Source organism: Nerophis ophidion, linkage group LG02 (assembly GCF_033978795.1).
Source record: "Nerophis ophidion isolate RoL-2023_Sa linkage group LG02, RoL_Noph_v1.0, whole genome shotgun sequence".
Taxonomy (NCBI): Eukaryota; Metazoa; Chordata; class Actinopteri; order Syngnathiformes; family Syngnathidae; genus Nerophis; species Nerophis ophidion.
In genome coordinates this window covers 17800726-17818471 of record NC_084612.1, presented here as the reverse complement: position 1 = coordinate 17818471, position 17746 = coordinate 17800726, and the positions used below count along the sequence as shown (strand labels likewise).

Sequence of the window (17746 nt, the reverse complement as noted above, 5' to 3'; positions counted from 1 at the left end):
ATAAAAAAAAAAAAAAAAAAAGGCGATAAGGTGCAGATATAAATAAATAGATTACTGTACAGATAAATACATTGCACTTTTTCACATGTTTATGGATGTATGTTATATTGTCTTTTTTATTCCAGCGAGTTAATCCATTTTAGTGGGAGTTGAGGGGATAATTTAATTATGATGCGTTCAAAAGTTGTTACATGTAATTGGTTATTTTTTAAAATTTTTATAATCGCCCCTGTCTGTAAATAGAGCAGTTACTGTATGTATCAAAACCATTAAAGTGTGAATTTGTGGTTCTTGGGGTCTATCTAAGGTGTGCGTTCCAAAATGACAATTTGGCCACTGGAGGGCAGCCTCGAGCCAAAGCAGACCTCCTTGTAGCATCACAGAGTCCTGCAGCTTGTGTCAGTGACGGTGTTTGCCTCTTTGCCTCCCCCTCATACTTCCTCCCTGCCTTCCTCCATTGAACCGGGGGCGGTATAGAAGAACACGCACATGGTTGCTAAGGTACAAGGTTTCCTTCCACCTACACTCGCACGGCACTGGCTTCCCTTGTATCCAACACCGTGGGAGGAGAACACACTGGGGATTAATTGTGCCTGACTACCGACAGGGTGGATGCTCCCTTCTCTGCGTGGTAGCAGCAGGTCCGAAAGGCTGTGGGTGTTTGTTGTTTTTTTCTTTCCCATGCCCTTATTTTTCAGACCTGACATTTTCCACATTTGAAAAAAGTTACTGCGTGTGTACTTGTAGCTGCATTATTTCCACAGCTACTGTTTAGCTATACAGACTTACTGCAAACAATACACACACATACAGTATATACCGATAGATCCAAAGTTAAACTTGGACATCACTACCAAATCGGGTTAGACTTCAGCTCAGTGAGCCTTTAGAGGGGTTTTGAAATTCCACCACATATGGGTATGAAGGATAAGTGTGATTGATGACAACCAAGGAACCAGATATGTGGGAACCGGGGTTGTCGAAGTGGAGGGGTTTTTTGGAGTCTGATTATTTATTTTTGTCATTTAAATATGCATGTTATAATAAAAACAACAAAATAATTAAAAAAAAAAGTTCAATTATAAGGTTGCTTGAATAAAATTAAGAATGACTGTCTATACCCCCCATCAAAATAGTTTGTTCCACCTGTATAGGCAAACCTGACTTTGAAAACTTCACTCAACAAAGATGTCAAAACATCATCAAAGCTCAACTTTATGCAGTCACACACAGCATTTTGGAACAAGATGAGGCGATAGACAAAAGGTAAAAATAGACAATCATCCATCCATCCATCTTCTTCCGCTTACCCAAACTCAGGTTGCGGGGGAAGCAGGCTAAGCAGAGAAGCCCCAACTTTCCTCTCACCAGCCACTTTGTCCAGCTATTCCGGGTGATCCCAAGGCATTCCCAGGCCAGCTGGAAGACATAGTCTCTCCAACGTGTCCTGGGTTTTCCCAGTGGTTTCCTACTGGTCAGACGCGCCCTAAACACCTCAGTGTTCTGGGGGCATTCTGACCAGATGCCCGAACCACCTCATCTGGCTCCTCTCGATGTGGAGGAGCAGCAGCTTTACTCTGAGTTCCTCCCGAATGACAAAGCTTCTCTCTCACCCTATCGCTAAGGGAGAGCCTTAGCGATAGTACCCGTTATCTTGTCCTATCGGTCATAACCCAAAGCTCATGACCATGAGAGCTTTGTCTTTCGGCTTAGCTCTTAGCTCACCCCGACCGACCGATACAGGGTGCAGATCATTGCAGACGCTGCACCAATCCGCCTGTCGATCTCACGATCCACTCTTCCTTCACTTGTGAACAAGACCCACGAGGTACTTGAAGTCCTCCACTTGAGGCACGATATCTTCCACAACCCAGAGATGGCACACTTGGACTCACACCTAGAAGTGCGGATTTTCATCCCAGGCGCTTCACACTCAGCTGCAAACCGATCCAGTGAGTGCTGAAGATCCTGGTCAGATGAAGCCAGCAGGACCACATCATCCGCAAAAAGCAGAGACTTAATCCTGCAGAGACCTAATCCTGCAGCCACCAAACTATACATGTATATATATATATATATATATATATATATATATATATATATATATTGTGGAGTCTTGCTCAAGCACCACTTGACAGGTAGGCACCATGGAGGTAGAGTGGAACACGGAGGACAACACCCCGGGCAAGGCTGCATCATTGAGGGGCGTTACATATTGCTGTACCTGCTTAATCAGCCTGACGTGCCACCAGATGTGTGGCCGGGTGGGACCCAGCTACAAACTTTTCTTCACTCTGCCTCATTCAGGTCTGGCTCTGTTATGTGTCAAGGCTGGTGCTGAGACATCCACTATTTCCCCATTAATGAAATTACTGGTGAAATGTTTACTGAGATTATGTTTCTCTAATTTTATAGGCAAATTCCTATGACATTAAAGAAGGTGAAAATTGGGAAAGATTGAGAACCCTGGATGAGAGAGATTTATGTTTGTTAATTGAGACTTTAAGTTTGAAGATTCCACACCCTGCCGATCCTAAAAAGACTTGTTCAATAAATGCCTCTTTTTAGCTTTATGCAAAGTGTATCCCTTGTCTTGGTGAATCAGGTGCCACTATATCTATATATATGTGTGTGTGGGGGGGGGGGGGGGGGGGGCTTGGGGGGGGGCGTGGCCTGCGGGCCTTCAGCGAGGCGGGGTGTGCCAGGACCGGCCTTGAAGTCAGCGACAAGTGCGTAGATGGCCCCCCTGGGCCTTGTTCTCTAATCACCTGTCGCTCTGTATAAGCAGCAGCAAGGAGGAGAGATGTGGTTGGAGCCAGAGCCAGAGCAGAAGAAGAGAACTGCTGAAAAGCAACCCAGAGACTTCATACGCAAAATAAAACTGTATTTTAAACCATGAAACGGGCTCGCCTGGAGATGCTTGGTGGTCAGGAAAACCCACTTGAAGGCAGATTCCATAATAAGACATAAGATTCACAACTTGGGTGAAAATACAATCAATTTACCTGTGGCAGCATAGAAGAAAGTTATGTACACCTTTCACATAAGTGTGGTGCATTCAAGGACTCCCAATTAAAGTCAGAAACAGAAAAGTTATTGTCTAGATAAATTAATCTCATCTTTTAAAATCAAAAATGTTGGTGTTTTTAACAAGCATTTTAAAAAGCTGGTTTAAATCAAATTCATATAATTATTTTTTTTTTGTGCATGTACACATACTGTAACCTGACTCTCGCCAGATCCTTGTAGTTTGCTGAGCTCCACACAATGATCTGGGCTCGAAGGCAATGCAAACTCCTTCAAGATACCAAAAACTAATGAACCAATCAGGATCACCGGGTGGGATTTCATAGATGTGACGTAGCGCCGAAGCGATTGATTCACACAACAATGGCGGCACGGGGTCGTGTGTTGACATATTTTGTTTGCACAAACGACATTGTCTACTGATATTGCTGCGTTGTTTCAGTAAAAGTTCTCTAACTTTTCGGTCAGTCCTTATCCAATATGTTGGCTGTTCTGTTTTGGATTTCCCAGCGTTGCTCTTATCAGCGTCACAGGTTGATTTGGATGTGAGTGGTTGAAGTAGCACGTCATTCAAGATAACAGACTAGTGGTTTCTCCAATCACATACAATGTTTTTTTTTACAAGACCCCACCTTCTGAAATACATCTCCTATTGAGAAGTCCCAGATCCTTGTGTGGAGTTCAGCGAACTACAAGGATCTGGCGAGAGTCAGGTTACACATACTGTACCAGATGTGTGTGTGTGTGTATGGGGCAGCGACGTTGGGTTTAGGGTGGGATAGGGTTATGCCTCGGGTTTGGAGGCCCAGAATTTGGTGCTACGACCAAGGCTGGAGCAACCTGTTAATCCTCCTGTTTTCAGCAGGAAACTTGCGTATCTAGCCCTTAATTCCTGCCGTTTTCCCATTCATTTCTTGAAAAAAAAAATACAAATTATCCGGTTCTACCGAGAACTGATGTTCAGCTCCAGGTCCGCTCTGCCTCAGCAACGCACTGTAAACATCTTTGTATCACACATCCTGCAGCCTGTAAAAAAATTCAGGCTTCAAAATAAAAGCGCTATCACTGCATGTAACAATGGTGTTGCGGGGGCTGTGACAGGCAGTGCGAAGCATGTCACATGATTTAATGAAATCGAGAGGTGGATGGAGACGACAGAAGGTTACATTTGGAGTGACAAAAATCCTGTTCCCATAGAAATGTTATCCTATTTTAAAATGCAAAAGTGATAGGGTCATGAGACAGAGCACACAGGAAGAATAACATGCAAGCACGGGAAGAAAAAGGCAAACTTTACAAAGAGATACCCAAACTGACCTCTGAACCCTTAATCTCTTAAATGTGAGGCCAACTTGTTAACAACTTGGCCATCATGCTACCTAAAAAAAAAATAACTTTTTTTGATGCTAGCCCCTGAAAAAAGCTGAAACTTTAAACACCTACCACTGTTTTTCGACTTGACGTTCTTGGGTGTCGATGGCGACTTTGGAGGAGACATCTCTACTTCAGCCTCGTCGCTCTGACTTGGCTCTTTGTCACATTCTTCTCTCACTGACAGATCTGGAATAAGAAAAGAGGATACAGAAATATTACCAATGAGATAACATAAAATGTTGGCCAAATTTTTAATTAAAGGTTTTATTTCTTAGATGAATGGGTATCTTTTAGCTGGAAAGGACGCAAGAAAGTGCTCAAAGTTTTGTTAAAGCTGAGGTACTTGAATCTTGTGTCGCCAGAGTTCAAACTGTTAAATCCTGCCTGCCACTATGTACACCTCCCTGTCTTTTCCTCCTCTTGAAGTGCACGAAATCACGCACGACAGATGTGAACATGCATAGGTTGTTGACAGTCTGAAGTTGCATCAAAGGATACCCTAGTTCAGACCTGGGCAAATTAGGACCCGGGGGCCACATGCAGCCCGATAAGCTTTTCAATCTGGCCCGCCGGACATTCCCAAATAATTTTTTTAGATCTTTAAGATCGAAACTGTCGCAGACATTATGATGTGCAGTGATGTTTTCAAATGTCCATAAGTCTTGAACAATACAAGGTATTTCAATGGTTGGAAAATGTGCTTTTGCATAATGTACTAGTTACTATGGTAAACTATGTCACAGTAGCTCAGATGAGGCACCAAGCAGTGTGGGTGAGGAGTGTTTCCACAGAGTGTTTCCAGAGCGGCCAGCCTGAAATTTGGGTGTCAGGGACAAACTTATAAGGAGATTTTTACAACAAAGTTCTAAAGCTTTGTGATAAATCTGATTGTAGGTGGAGTTTTTTTTCACCCTTCGCGTTCATATTTCTCTGTTTGTTGCATTTTTGTTGCGTTTTGCTTGATTGTAAAATATGTCGATCAAGAGGGGGTGTGACGTTCATATGTTGTCAATATTCAGTGTTTTATTGTTCATAGTAAATATTGTAAATCACACAGTCTTTATTTTCATGTACATTCTGGGTGTCTCATTCAGTTAAAAACAATTTAAATTCCATTCCATTTTTAAGGTGGTCTATCATAACATTTTTAGCATTCAATGTGAAGTGAATTATATTTATATAGTGCTTTTCTCTTGTGACTCAAAGCGCTTTACATAGTGAAACCCAATATCTAAGTTACATTTAAACCAGTGTGGGTGGCACTTGGAGCAGGTGGGTAAAGGGTTTTGCCAAAGGACACAATGGCAGTGATTAGGATGGTTGAATCTGGGATCGAACCTGGAACCCTCAAGTTGCTCGCACGGCCGCTCTATCAACCTAGCTATACCGACCCACATTAGACATTATTGTGAGGTTTTGTTTTAGTGTTCCTAAAAATAGACATACCGGCCCCCAGACACATTTGTTTCTCTAAATTTGGCCCTCCGAATCAAAATAGTTGCCATGACATTCCCTAGTTCATATTTTGTTGCAGAAAATAAATGCAGTCGTGTTTTTTTTACTCTAATCATGAAATACTCACATATGTTGCTAAGCTGTAATATCTGCACATATTACACAAAGATTTAGCAACAATCTAAATGAAAAAAAAAAACACAAACTATCTCTCTGCTTACAATACACAGAACATTAAGCGTGTGACTATTGGTAACACACATCAACACCCAAAAAGATACACACAAAATAAAAGAAAATGGAACATTAGATTATCCGTCTAGAACAGTGGTTATTAACCTTATTTGAGGTACCGAACCCCACCAATTTGATATGCGCATTCACTAAACCCTTTAGTGAAAAAATAAATACATAAAAAAATTCTAATTTGAAGACAAAGTTGTATGTTTTTTTTTACTGCACAAAATAAACCGTGCACGAACAACCACTTGTTCAAAGAACAAAACTAACACATGAACTCATAACAAATAAAACACCAGTTTATTTACTAAAATGCGGCACAGACAGCACGCAGACTTACAATTTTTTCAGAAATGATTACTGTTACGATATACTGTGTGATGCTAGTATGATTTTTTTTTTTAATTTAAAGAATATAACTTAGGTACATCGGCTTTAAAGACGTTTTTTAAAAATATATGCCAATTTAATTTGCTTTAAAATTTCAAATTTTTTTCATATCTTTGATAGTTTTGAAGGAACTCAAAGGATCATGGTACATTGTATGGCAGACATATAAAACATATTGAGTTGTATTGCCCACGCACACATTGAAAAAACTAAATAAAGTAATATTTTTGGCAGGGACTTTTTTTTGTCAAAATGTAAAAATATTTAAAACAGTTATTTTAAATTAATTTCTTTTAACACAACTTTTTTGAGGCTTTTGTCTTACTTTTTTGTTTTATTTTTTAGCCAAAAAAATTAATAAAACCGTAACTCAAAACTTTGCCATGCATGGTTTGAATAGTTTTGATTATACTTTTATAATGATACAGAGCAGTGGCTGAACTGTGTACAATCTTCGTATGAATACATTTGGACTGTTTTTTTATTAATTATTAATGACTTTACCTTCCTGGTCCATTTAAACAGACTACAGGGTGTGGACACATCATATGCTAATGTTGTCATTGGCTTTTATAAGAGAGCTCTACAAACTCTGCCTAGCAACAGGTGAGCAGACAAACATTCATCTGAGCAGGAGCACACGTCATTCTGACCTTGCTTGTTGGCGACAGTTTCATCAGCCTTAGTCTCTGCTTTGGCTTCCCCGTCATCTGGGATCTTGCTGGCCATGGTGCTGGACACATACAGCTTGTTGATGTCCAGGGTGGTCTTACTGAAGGGGGACATGGCGGTGTGCATGCTTGCATAGCCATTGGGGGAACAACTGAGTGCAGCCAGGTCCAGAGCTTTGCCCCCCGTAATGATCGGAATGTTGAGTGAGAGCTTGCGGCGGCGATTGGGCGACGACGTCTTGGTGATGGAGAGCGGAGGAGGGGAGGAGAACTTGCGACTGGCACGTGGCGACGTGGGCGGCTCGCCGTAGAGGAGTTTGTTGTTCTGGCTGCTGGCGAAGAACAGCTCTAAAGCACTGCAGAAAAGAGAGACCTCATTTTAATATGCATTGCTCGTTTTAAACATAACGTGAATCAACAAGTGTTTTCAGTGGTGTGGTGTTGAGCCTCTTAGAGTCACACACATCAGTTCTGTTGCAGGTTCCTTGGGTTTGTTACCTTTACCTATATCACCAAAGTGCATAAGAGGTTTTGGTGGTTTTCTTTGATGTAATAATGAGAAACCTGTATCTAAACCTGCTCCATTTAAAAACTTTCTTGACCGAATAGTATAGATCTGCTTCCATATAGAGTACCAGTCAAAGATTTGGACACACGTTCTCATGCTTTACAATGAGAAAGTTTGTCCACACTTATGATTGGTTTTGTATACAGTGGGAGTTGCACACCCTGTGTGTCACCACTTGTTGTCAAACGTTTTATTTTTTTTCCGTCCTGTTCAGCTATTTAGGCAAATCATACTGTTGATGTAGATGCCCATATTTGCTGTACGGATTTACTTTACAAAGTAGAAGTGCGGGATACTTCTCTGGTTGCCTTGTTTGTATTTGACTTTATTAAATTGATTTATATTAACATTTGGCGCAGTCAGACCCGAAGAGGAGGGGATAGAAAAAGAAAAAAAGGAAGAAAGAGGGGGAAGATGCGGGGACGAGAAGGGGATAAGACAAAGAAACAACAACAACAAACACAACAATAACACAACAACAACAGAACAGCGTCAGTATAGGTCCAAATATGATACAAAACGGGATAGCAAAGAAGCAGTTAGTGAAGTAAATATTAATAACAGATTTTTACAACAAACTTTATTACACTACAAATGGAGCAATACAAATACCAATTGAAATAGCACTATTGATAATGAATAATAACAATAATTACCTCCATTATCAACAATACAATTGTTTCAAATGCAACAAAAGATATATGTAATGACAACATGAATAATCGATTAATGTGGACCCCTACTTAAACAAGTTGAAAAACTTATTGGGGTGTTACCATTTAGTGGTCAATTGTACGGAATATGTACTGTACTGTGCAATCTACCAATAAGAGTTTCAATCAATCAATCAACACAAACAAGCTTTTTTACTTTTGTGAGTACAGCGCTGATCTTTTGGTGCAAACTATCTCTAGTTTGTACGATGTTAGTCGGTGACATGAACAACATCTCACAGCACTTGGTCTTCACAGATTTTAAGTGGTTTACGTGTTTTGGCTGTCCAATTCGAAAAGGCATTGTTTAAATGATCTAAGGTAAACGCAGGTAAACTCAGCCAGCATTGTTTGCTGTCCATGTAGCATTCGTGCTAGCGACGCCATCCTCACGTTCATGTTTCGCTTTAGGATGCTAGTTTAAAATGGGCCAATGACAACAGGAATTGATTTACCAATGATTTACCACAAATTGATTAACGTGGGCCCCGACTTAAACAACTTGAAAAACTTATTAATACGTACTGTACTGTGCAAACTACTAATAAAAGTTTCAATTAATCAATCAAACAAAGTTTCTCGCTGCAATACTAACCAATTACCTCAGTTTTAGCTAAAGTTCAGTTGGGGTTTGTTCCAAAGAACGCAGAGCATATTGCTGTAACTATCATCACACTGGCGTGTGACGTGATGTTTGCCTGTTGAAAGCGCGCTGCCATCCGGCCGTCAAAACAAAACACTAAGATTACTCTTCATTCATTTATGGTAACGCAGTATCTTCTTTAATTAATCACATACACACTTACTTAAATTTGTTTCGAATGGCTGACAATTGGATTGTGGAGAAGATTAGTTATATTTGTATTCAGTGGTGTGTGCATTTGACATTGGAGCAAGGGTCTCAAACTTGAGGATCGCAGGCCCGTCTATAGGGCCCCTCTTTAACTTCATAGTTAAGTGTAATTGCGGCTCGCACACCCTGGGTGGGAGGTTTTAAACCCTGCAACTTATAAAAATGTATGGCTATTTTATGGCTTGTTCTTCATTACTGGCCATAGTGTAGTAGTTACCTTTCATATTCCACCGACAGAGGCACTGAAAAGGTGTGTTATTGTTTGTGCTACGGCGCCATCTTTTGGACTAGTTCACTCACTGCAGGTGTTGCAAGTTGAAAAGTACTTTTTGCTTGGTGCCTTTAACCGGAAGTACAACCATCCATAGTGTGTCTGCTCAAAAGGATTCCTCATTCACTATTCCAAGTAAGGTTTGTAAGTTTCACAGTATATCTAAAACAATTCATACTTGCTAAACCGTCCCATTTGTGATGGCTGTAGGAGTTTTTTCATGCATGTTTGTACGTGCTCTTGAAATGTAATTAAGACAGCATTGTTAGCATTAGAAAATATGCTAACATGTTTACAAGTGTCTAAGTTAGTATTATGAACTTACACTGGCATTCTTTTTGTATTGTTTCAGTTAAGTAAATTCACCAAAACATCGCCGTGGAGTTAATGAGTCTAATTAGCTGATTGGAACGCTAGGTTTCGCAGCGAGTGGGTTTAGACAATTACTTCTGTTTTGTTTGATCAGCACTTGTACTGTGACCTTTGAAAACAATTAGAGTATGTGAATAAACATTTACAAAATATTTTTTACAGGTGTATATATCTATGGCTTATAGTTCGGTGCAGTTAATATATGTAAAAACATTTTTTTCTCTCTAAAATTCGGTGGGTGCGACTTAAATAACGTTGTCCTCTATAGAATGGAAAATACGGTAAATATAAAACGACAATCTTGAATCCTACTAGACACAAATCGTAATAACGGCGCAAACACAAAAGTTACAGCACTACAAACTCCCTGGGCAACAACACAAAGAGCAACTTCCTATAAGTGCCTCTGACCATCTGTTAAGGAACTCAACAGGGTCAAAATATAAACTTTTTACATTAAATTTTACATTTACATTGGACTTAAGGCCCACCATACCTAGGAATGAGTAACACATTTGGTACTTCTATAGGCAACTGCATGCAAAGTCTGCTATATAGTACTTGCCTATGAGACTCAGAAGTGCGAGAAAACCCGATACAAAAACTGGAAAGCACAATTATCATTAAAAACTACAGTTAAATGTTGTACTAAAAAAATATATTTTATTATCAAACAATTAACATTCATTAACAAACAAAAAAGTAATTATAGATTCATGTGGCGCTTTTTTCTAGTGATTCAGAGCGCATTACATTACACTGAGAGCCCCATCATTCATTCACTCTACATTTACACATTGATGGTGGTAAACTACATTTGTAGCCACAGCCTCCCTGGGATAGACTGACGGAAATGTGGCTACCAATTAGCGCCTACGGCCTCTCCGACCGCCATCATTCACATTCAAACGCCAGAGTGGGCTGCACTGGAGGCAACCCAGCAGGCACAATACATTGAAACAACATTGAGAACTCGTTGAATAAGGTCCTGACATTGAGCAACCCAAACTTAACGTTGTAACAACACACTTTTTGACAATGTTTGATCAATGTGAGTTTGTTACGTTGATTTGACCACTGAATTTTGGTCAACCTGGATCCAACGTTAGACATCAACATTGTCTCAGTTTACAAATAAGGAAGTCAGTTTTAAAGAATGTGTATGTATAATCAACGTTGTATCAATGTCTTGTGTTTGCTGTAAAGGTGGGTGAAGTGTCTTGACCGAGGACACAATGGCAGTGACTAGGACGGCGTAAGCTGGATTCGTACCAAGAACCCTGAACCATCTGAGTCACGTTGCCCCAGGTACCAGGAATTGGTACCACAATGGTTCAAATGTGAAAGGTACCCATCCCTAAATACAGTAGCTCAGGATCATTATACAGTGGGGCAAAAAAGTATTTAGTCAGTTACCGATTGTGCAAGTTCTCCCACTTAAAATGATGACAGAGGTCTGTAATTTTCATCATAGGTACACTTCAACTGTGAAAGACAGAATGTGAAAAAAAAAATATCCAGGAATTCACATTGTAGGAATTTTTAAGAATTTATTTGTAAATTATGGTGGAAAATAAGTATTTGGTCAACCATTCAAAGCTTTCACTGATGGAAGGAGGTTTGGGCTCAAAATCTCACGATACACGGCCCCATTCATTTTTTCCTTAAGACTGATCAATCGTCCTGTCCCTTAGCATATAAACAGCACCAAAGCATGATGTTTCCACCCCCATGCTTCACAGTAGGTGTGGTGTTCTTGGGATGCAACTCAGTATTCTTCTTCCTCCAAACACGACAAGTTGAGTTTATACTAAAATGGATACATAAATGATACAGCAGAGGATTAGGAGAATGTCATGTGGTCAGATGAAACCAAAAGAGAACTTTTTGGTATACACTCAACTCCTAAGGGGACAGGGAGATTGATCCATGTTAAGGAAAGAATGAATGGGCCATGTAGCGTGATACTTTGAGCCAAAACCTCCTTCCATCAGTGAGAGCTTTGAATGGTTGACCAAATACTTATTTTCCACCATAATTTACAAATAAATTCTTTAAAATTCCTACAATATGAATTCCTGTTTTTTTTTCACATTCTGTCTCTGACAGTCGAAGTGTACCTACGATGAAAATTACAGACCTCTGTCATCATTTTAAGAGGGAGAATTTGCACAATCGGTGGCTGACTAAATACATTTTTACCCCACTGTAGCTGCTGGTAGACGTAGATAACAAATTAAGTAAAAGGTTATTCTGAAGGGACTACTTCACCCTGACTCTACCTCCAGTGGCCCGCAGGTAAGTTGAGTTTGAGACCCCTATATTAGAAAGTAGGCAAAATGTTTTAAAAATAAGTGTATCCACTCAAAAAATTATAACTCCTTAATTCTACTGATGCAAAAAGTTTTGTGGAAAAAGTATTTTTTGTGTAATAAAGGACCCATTTTTAGGGGTATTTAGTTCGTATTAAAAAAAGGATACACAGGATTATACGATGACGATGTGTGTGTAAATGGAGGGACCGGCATCGGACAACAACAGCGCAGCCTGGGAGCTCCAGCCTCTTTTTATTGAAGCGACATTGTTTAAGACAGCATCCTCCTTGCACTGAGAGCCACCCCCTCTGAAGGCCTATAAATAGCCTGTCAAGTGACAGCGTTGGAAGGCACGGGTGCTGCCAACAGCAACCAGCCCGGGGGAGGCACACTGAGACACGGTTAGAGAGGGAAGGTATAGGGAGAGAGGGAGCGAGTGAGAGAGGTGCAGTGAAGGAAAGAAGAAGAGGACAGAGATAGGCTGGAGTCAGTGACATAGTGATATGGATTTCTCCACAGTGAAGGCTGCTGGATGTGTGTGTGTGGGTGAGTGGGACGGCGCTACCGCCACTCCACTGTGCTGTTATGTGCTCATGTCATGTGTTTAAAAAAAGGATGGGATGAGGGGATGGATGGGAGATATAATAACGAGAAAGAAAGCAGGAGAAATGGGTGACAAAAAAGGGAGGGGTGGGGGTGATGGAGTACAAAACACCACCATCAACATTTAATACCGCGGAGCTGCTGCAGATGAGAGGAGGTAGGGAAGGGTAGGGAAGGGGGTACAAGGGAGGGAGACGATGAGGAGAGGGTGGGGTCCTGCAGCAAAGTAAATGGTTGTCATGACGACAGCGCAGCGAAGAGAGGGATGGTCAGACTTGTTGAAAGAGAAATAAAAGAGTGTATAAGGAAAGGCGTGTGACGTCCTCAAATGGACGTAGAAGGAATGGACAGCAAATCCAATGTGATAGGGCGGATACATTGTCAACATTTTGGAGGGGCGGGGTCATTTTCAAATATGTAAAGTTATCAAACTTTACAGTTATGGATGAATGTAGAACAAAAAACATTTTAGCTGTAGATCCAGGTAAAGGGTGTGAGTTCAATAATTAGTTTTTAAGTTGTTATGAAATTACCAAGAGATATAGCACAAAACTATATGATAAAAATGTATAGGGATATAAAGTAGGTGAAACCAAGATTTCTACCTTTAGGGGTGCTCAACCCCCATTTAGAATCTAATCAAACAGCACCTTGCAATTAGTCTCATTAATAAAGAAACATACACTTTTCCACATGTTGACTCAGTTAGAGCATTAAGGCCTACTGAAATGAGATGTTCTTATTTAAACGGGGATAGCAGGTCCATTCTATGTGTCATACTTGATCATTTCGCGATATTGCCATATTTTTGCTGAAAGGATTTAGTAGAGGGGGCTTCACGGTGGCAGAGGGGTTAGTGCGTCTGCCTCACAATACGAAGTTCCTGCAGTCCTGGGTTCAAATCCAGGCTCGGGATCTTTCTGTGTGGAGTTTGCATGTTCTCCCCGTGAATGCGTGGGTTCCCTCCGGGTACTCCGGCTTCCTCCCACTTCCAAAGACATGCACCTGGGGATAGGTTGATTGGCAACACTAAATTGGCCCTAGTGTGTGAATGTGAGTGTGAATGTTGTCTGTCTATCTGTGTTGGCCCTGCCATGAGGTGGCGACTTGTCCAGGGTGTACCCTGCCTTCCGCCCGATTGTAGCTGAGATAGGCGCCAGCGCCCCCCGCGACCTCGAAAGGGAATAAGCGGTAGAAAATGGATGGATGGATGGATTTAGTAGAGAACATCTACGATAAATTTCGCAACTTTTGGTCGCTAATAAAAAAGCCTTGCCTTTACCGGAAGTCGCCGGCGATGTTCGCGTGACATCACTGGTTGTAGGGCTCCTTTGATTGATTGATTGATACTTTTATTAGTAGTTTGCACAGTACAGTACATATTCCGTACAATTGACCACTAAATGGTAACACCCGAATAAGTTTTTCAACTTGTTTAAGTCGGGGTCCACGTTAATCAATTACAATGTGAGTCACCAGCAGTAAGAGGAATTTGGACCGAGAAAGCGACAATTTCCCCATTACTTTGAGCGAGGATGAAAGATTCGTGGATGAGGATATTGATAGTGAAGGACTAGAAAATAACAAAAAAACAGGCGAGGGCAAGTGAGAGCGATTCAGATATTTTTGGACACATTTAGTAGGATAATTCTGGAAAATCCCTTATCTGCTATTGTGTTGCTAGTGTTTTAGTGAAATTAAATAGTACCTGAAGTCGGAGGGGTGTGGCCACGGGTGTCTTGACACCACAGTCTCTGAGGGAAGTCACGCCGCTGATCTCCGCTGATCTCCGCTGATCTCCGATAAGAGGCTACTTTATACCACAATTTTCTCACCGAAAACTGCCGGTAGACATGTAGTCGGGATCTATGTTTGCTTGACCGCTCTGATCCATAGTAAAGCTTCACCTCCGGGAATTTTAAACAAGGAAAAACCGGCTGTGTTTGTGTGGCTAAAGGCTAAAGCTTCCCACCTCCATCTTTCTACTTTGACTTCTCCATTATTAATTGAAAAAATTGCAAAAGATTCGGCAACACAGATGTCCAGAATGCTGTGTAATTATGCGATTAAAGCAAACTACTTATAGCTTGGATCGGGCTGTAAAATAATGTCCGCTACAACCCGAGACGTCAAACGCACGCGTCATCATACGCGTCATCATACTACGACGTTTTCAACATGACACTTTGCGGGAAATTTAAAATTGCAATTTAGTAAACTAAAAAGGCCGTATTGGCATGTGTTGCAATGTTAATATTTCATCATTGATATATAAACTATCAGACTGCGTGGTCGGTAGTAGTGGGTTTCAGTAGGCCTTTAAGTTGTAAATCAACCTAACTAGTGAGATTGGTCTCTTGCATTGATGTGCAAAGAGGTTCATGGCTAGCGCCATCTAACTTGGTTTATGAAAGATTGCGCAAACAGAGGGTAGATCTGACTCGTCACAGCCTGATCCCAAGTCGGAAATGTGCAAATTCAGCGATTTTTCTTAAACAAAATGTTAACAAAAAAAAAATTGGAATCTTACAGATAACATATTCATACAGTCACACAGTTAAATACACAAATATTTATTTCATGCTTGAGACTCCCGGCCTCCACAGTCTATTGTAGTGCATAAATATGTGGAGTAATTCGAAATAAATAATCAAAGAAGTCCCTATAATCCACCGGTTTTAAGATAAACCCTGAAACTCAAACGGTATTCAGCATAACATATACAATATGTTATGCTGAATACATGAATGGTGTACTGGGTATGACGTTAAACTACATCCAGGCATGAGATGGGAGGTTGTGTATGGGGTTAGTGAGTCCCAACTAACGTCTATAAAATGCACACAAAGAACCGTTTGCACCTTCTCTTGTGACTGGCGGGCGGTCAGCGCCATAAAGCTGAGCGGGTCCCTGGGTAAATGGGGCGCGGACAACAAACAGGACAGACTAAGTTCAACAGCCCAGTATGGCAATTAGTCTAGGAGAAGGATCTCTGATATAAAATACCCCTTTCAACCCGCACCAAGCCAGCGTGGAAGGTGTAGGCTAATAACCAGCATGAAAAGTACGCCAAATGGCAGAAACATGCTGAGGCTTTCGTCCAGCAGTGGACTGACAACGGCTGATGACAAAAATACAATATGTATCGTTACAGTTATTAATGTGACAGTTGACCTGCTAACTTTCACTAACCTTAGAGATCTCAAAAAAGTGAGGACACCCCTCACTTTCAGCAAGCATTTTTGTTCCAATACGGTACAGTATATTTTCGCAATGTATAGCAACACTATAACATTCTAACTTGAATATACTGTAATGTACTTTAGATCAAGGCTTATCTTTTCCACTACATAGGGGCTCAAACATTAACACTGAATTAGTAATCTTACTCTTGATTTTAATCATATTCAACAATTATTTATAACCTATTTACAGTTTACAACCTTGTCAAATGACATGAAAGCATGTGTTAATCACAAAGGCTATTAACAGGGCTTAGGGCAGGCTGATTACAAAAATAAATGTGAATCAAATATACTGTAAATGAAGGGATTCATAAAAACTGATGAAAGATTAATTTTACATACAATTATGCCTTGCTAAAATTAATACATTCTAACTAAATTAAAAATAAATAATAATATGTTTCCTAAATAAACATCATGTAAAATCTAAAAACTGATGAAAAATAAATGTGCAAATGTATTTGAATGTATTACACTTATTTATTACAACTTACAAACTATTATTTGCTAAAATAAAAAAATTCTAACTAAAGTAATAATAAATACTAATAATAAAGTCATGATATCTGCGATGAGGTGACGACTTGTCCAGGGTGTACACCGCCTTCCGCCCGATTGTAGCTGAGATAGGCACCAGCGCCCCCCGCGATCCCAAAAGGAATAAGCAGTAGAAAAATGGATGGATGGAAGTCATGATATGTTACTGAATTAAAATATCAATACAATTAAAGTACAAATTAAAATACAGCTTCACCACTTTAGTCAAACTTTTTGCACTTAATAAACTTCTCTATGACTTTAGCAACACCTTATTCCAGTGGTTCTCAACCTTTTTTCAGTGATGTACCACCTGTGAACATTTTTTTAATTCAAGTACCCCCTAATCAGAACAAAGTATTTTTGGTTGAAAAAGAAAGAGCTAAAGAAGTAAAATACAGCACTCTGTCATCAGTTTCTGATGTATTAATTTGTATAAAAGTGCAAAATATTGGTTCATTTATAGTGGTCTTTCTTGAACTATTTGGAAAAAAAGATGTAAAAATAACTAAAAACATGTTGAAAAATAAACAAATGATTCAATTATAAATAAAAATTTCTACACAGAGAAGTAATCAACAACTTAATCTTTGGGGATTGTAATAGAGATCCATCTGGATTCATGAACTTATTGTAAACATTTCTTCACAAAAAATAAAATCTTTAACATCAATATTTATGAAATACGTCCACTAAAAATCTAGCCGTCAACACTGAATATTGCATTATTGTATTTTTTTCACAGTTTATGAACTTACATTCATATTTTGTTGAGGTATTATTCAATAAATATATTTATAAAGGATTTTTGAATTGTTGCTATTTTTAGAACATTTTCAAAAAAATCTCATGTACCCCTTGGCATACCTTCAAGTACCCCCAGGGGTACGCGTACCCCCATTTGAGAACCACTGCTGTTTGTTTGATGTCATTACTGCCACAATTGGTGGAAAAGTGTATTACAACTGAATACCTCTGAAGCCCATACAGCCAATAGCTGGGAAACATATATATATTTTTAGCGGACCTTTAGAGGGCGCTCGCGGCCAAGGCTATAGAAGTCTAGAAGCCGGAAGTCTCTAGGCCCCTCGTGGCGGGGCATCCCGCCCTTC

The 17746-nt window shown here is 40.1% G+C and overlaps 1 protein-coding gene across 3 annotated transcripts in view; it reads right to left on the bottom strand.

The window, feature by feature from the left end:
* LOC133537403 (ras-specific guanine nucleotide-releasing factor 1-like) overlaps positions 1 to 17746 on the bottom strand; it is a 71891-nt gene that overhangs the window by 18316 nt on the left and 35829 nt on the right. For all 3 annotated transcript variants that reach the window (XM_061878423.1, XM_061878413.1, XM_061878417.1), the window contains exons 15-16: positions 7140 to 7513; positions 4471 to 4587 (exon numbers count right to left, since the gene is read on the bottom strand). In XM_061878423.1, coding sequence (XP_061734407.1) covers positions 4471 to 4587; positions 7140 to 7513 — 491 coding nt within the window. The remainder of the gene's footprint in view (positions 1 to 4470; positions 4588 to 7139; positions 7514 to 17746) is intronic.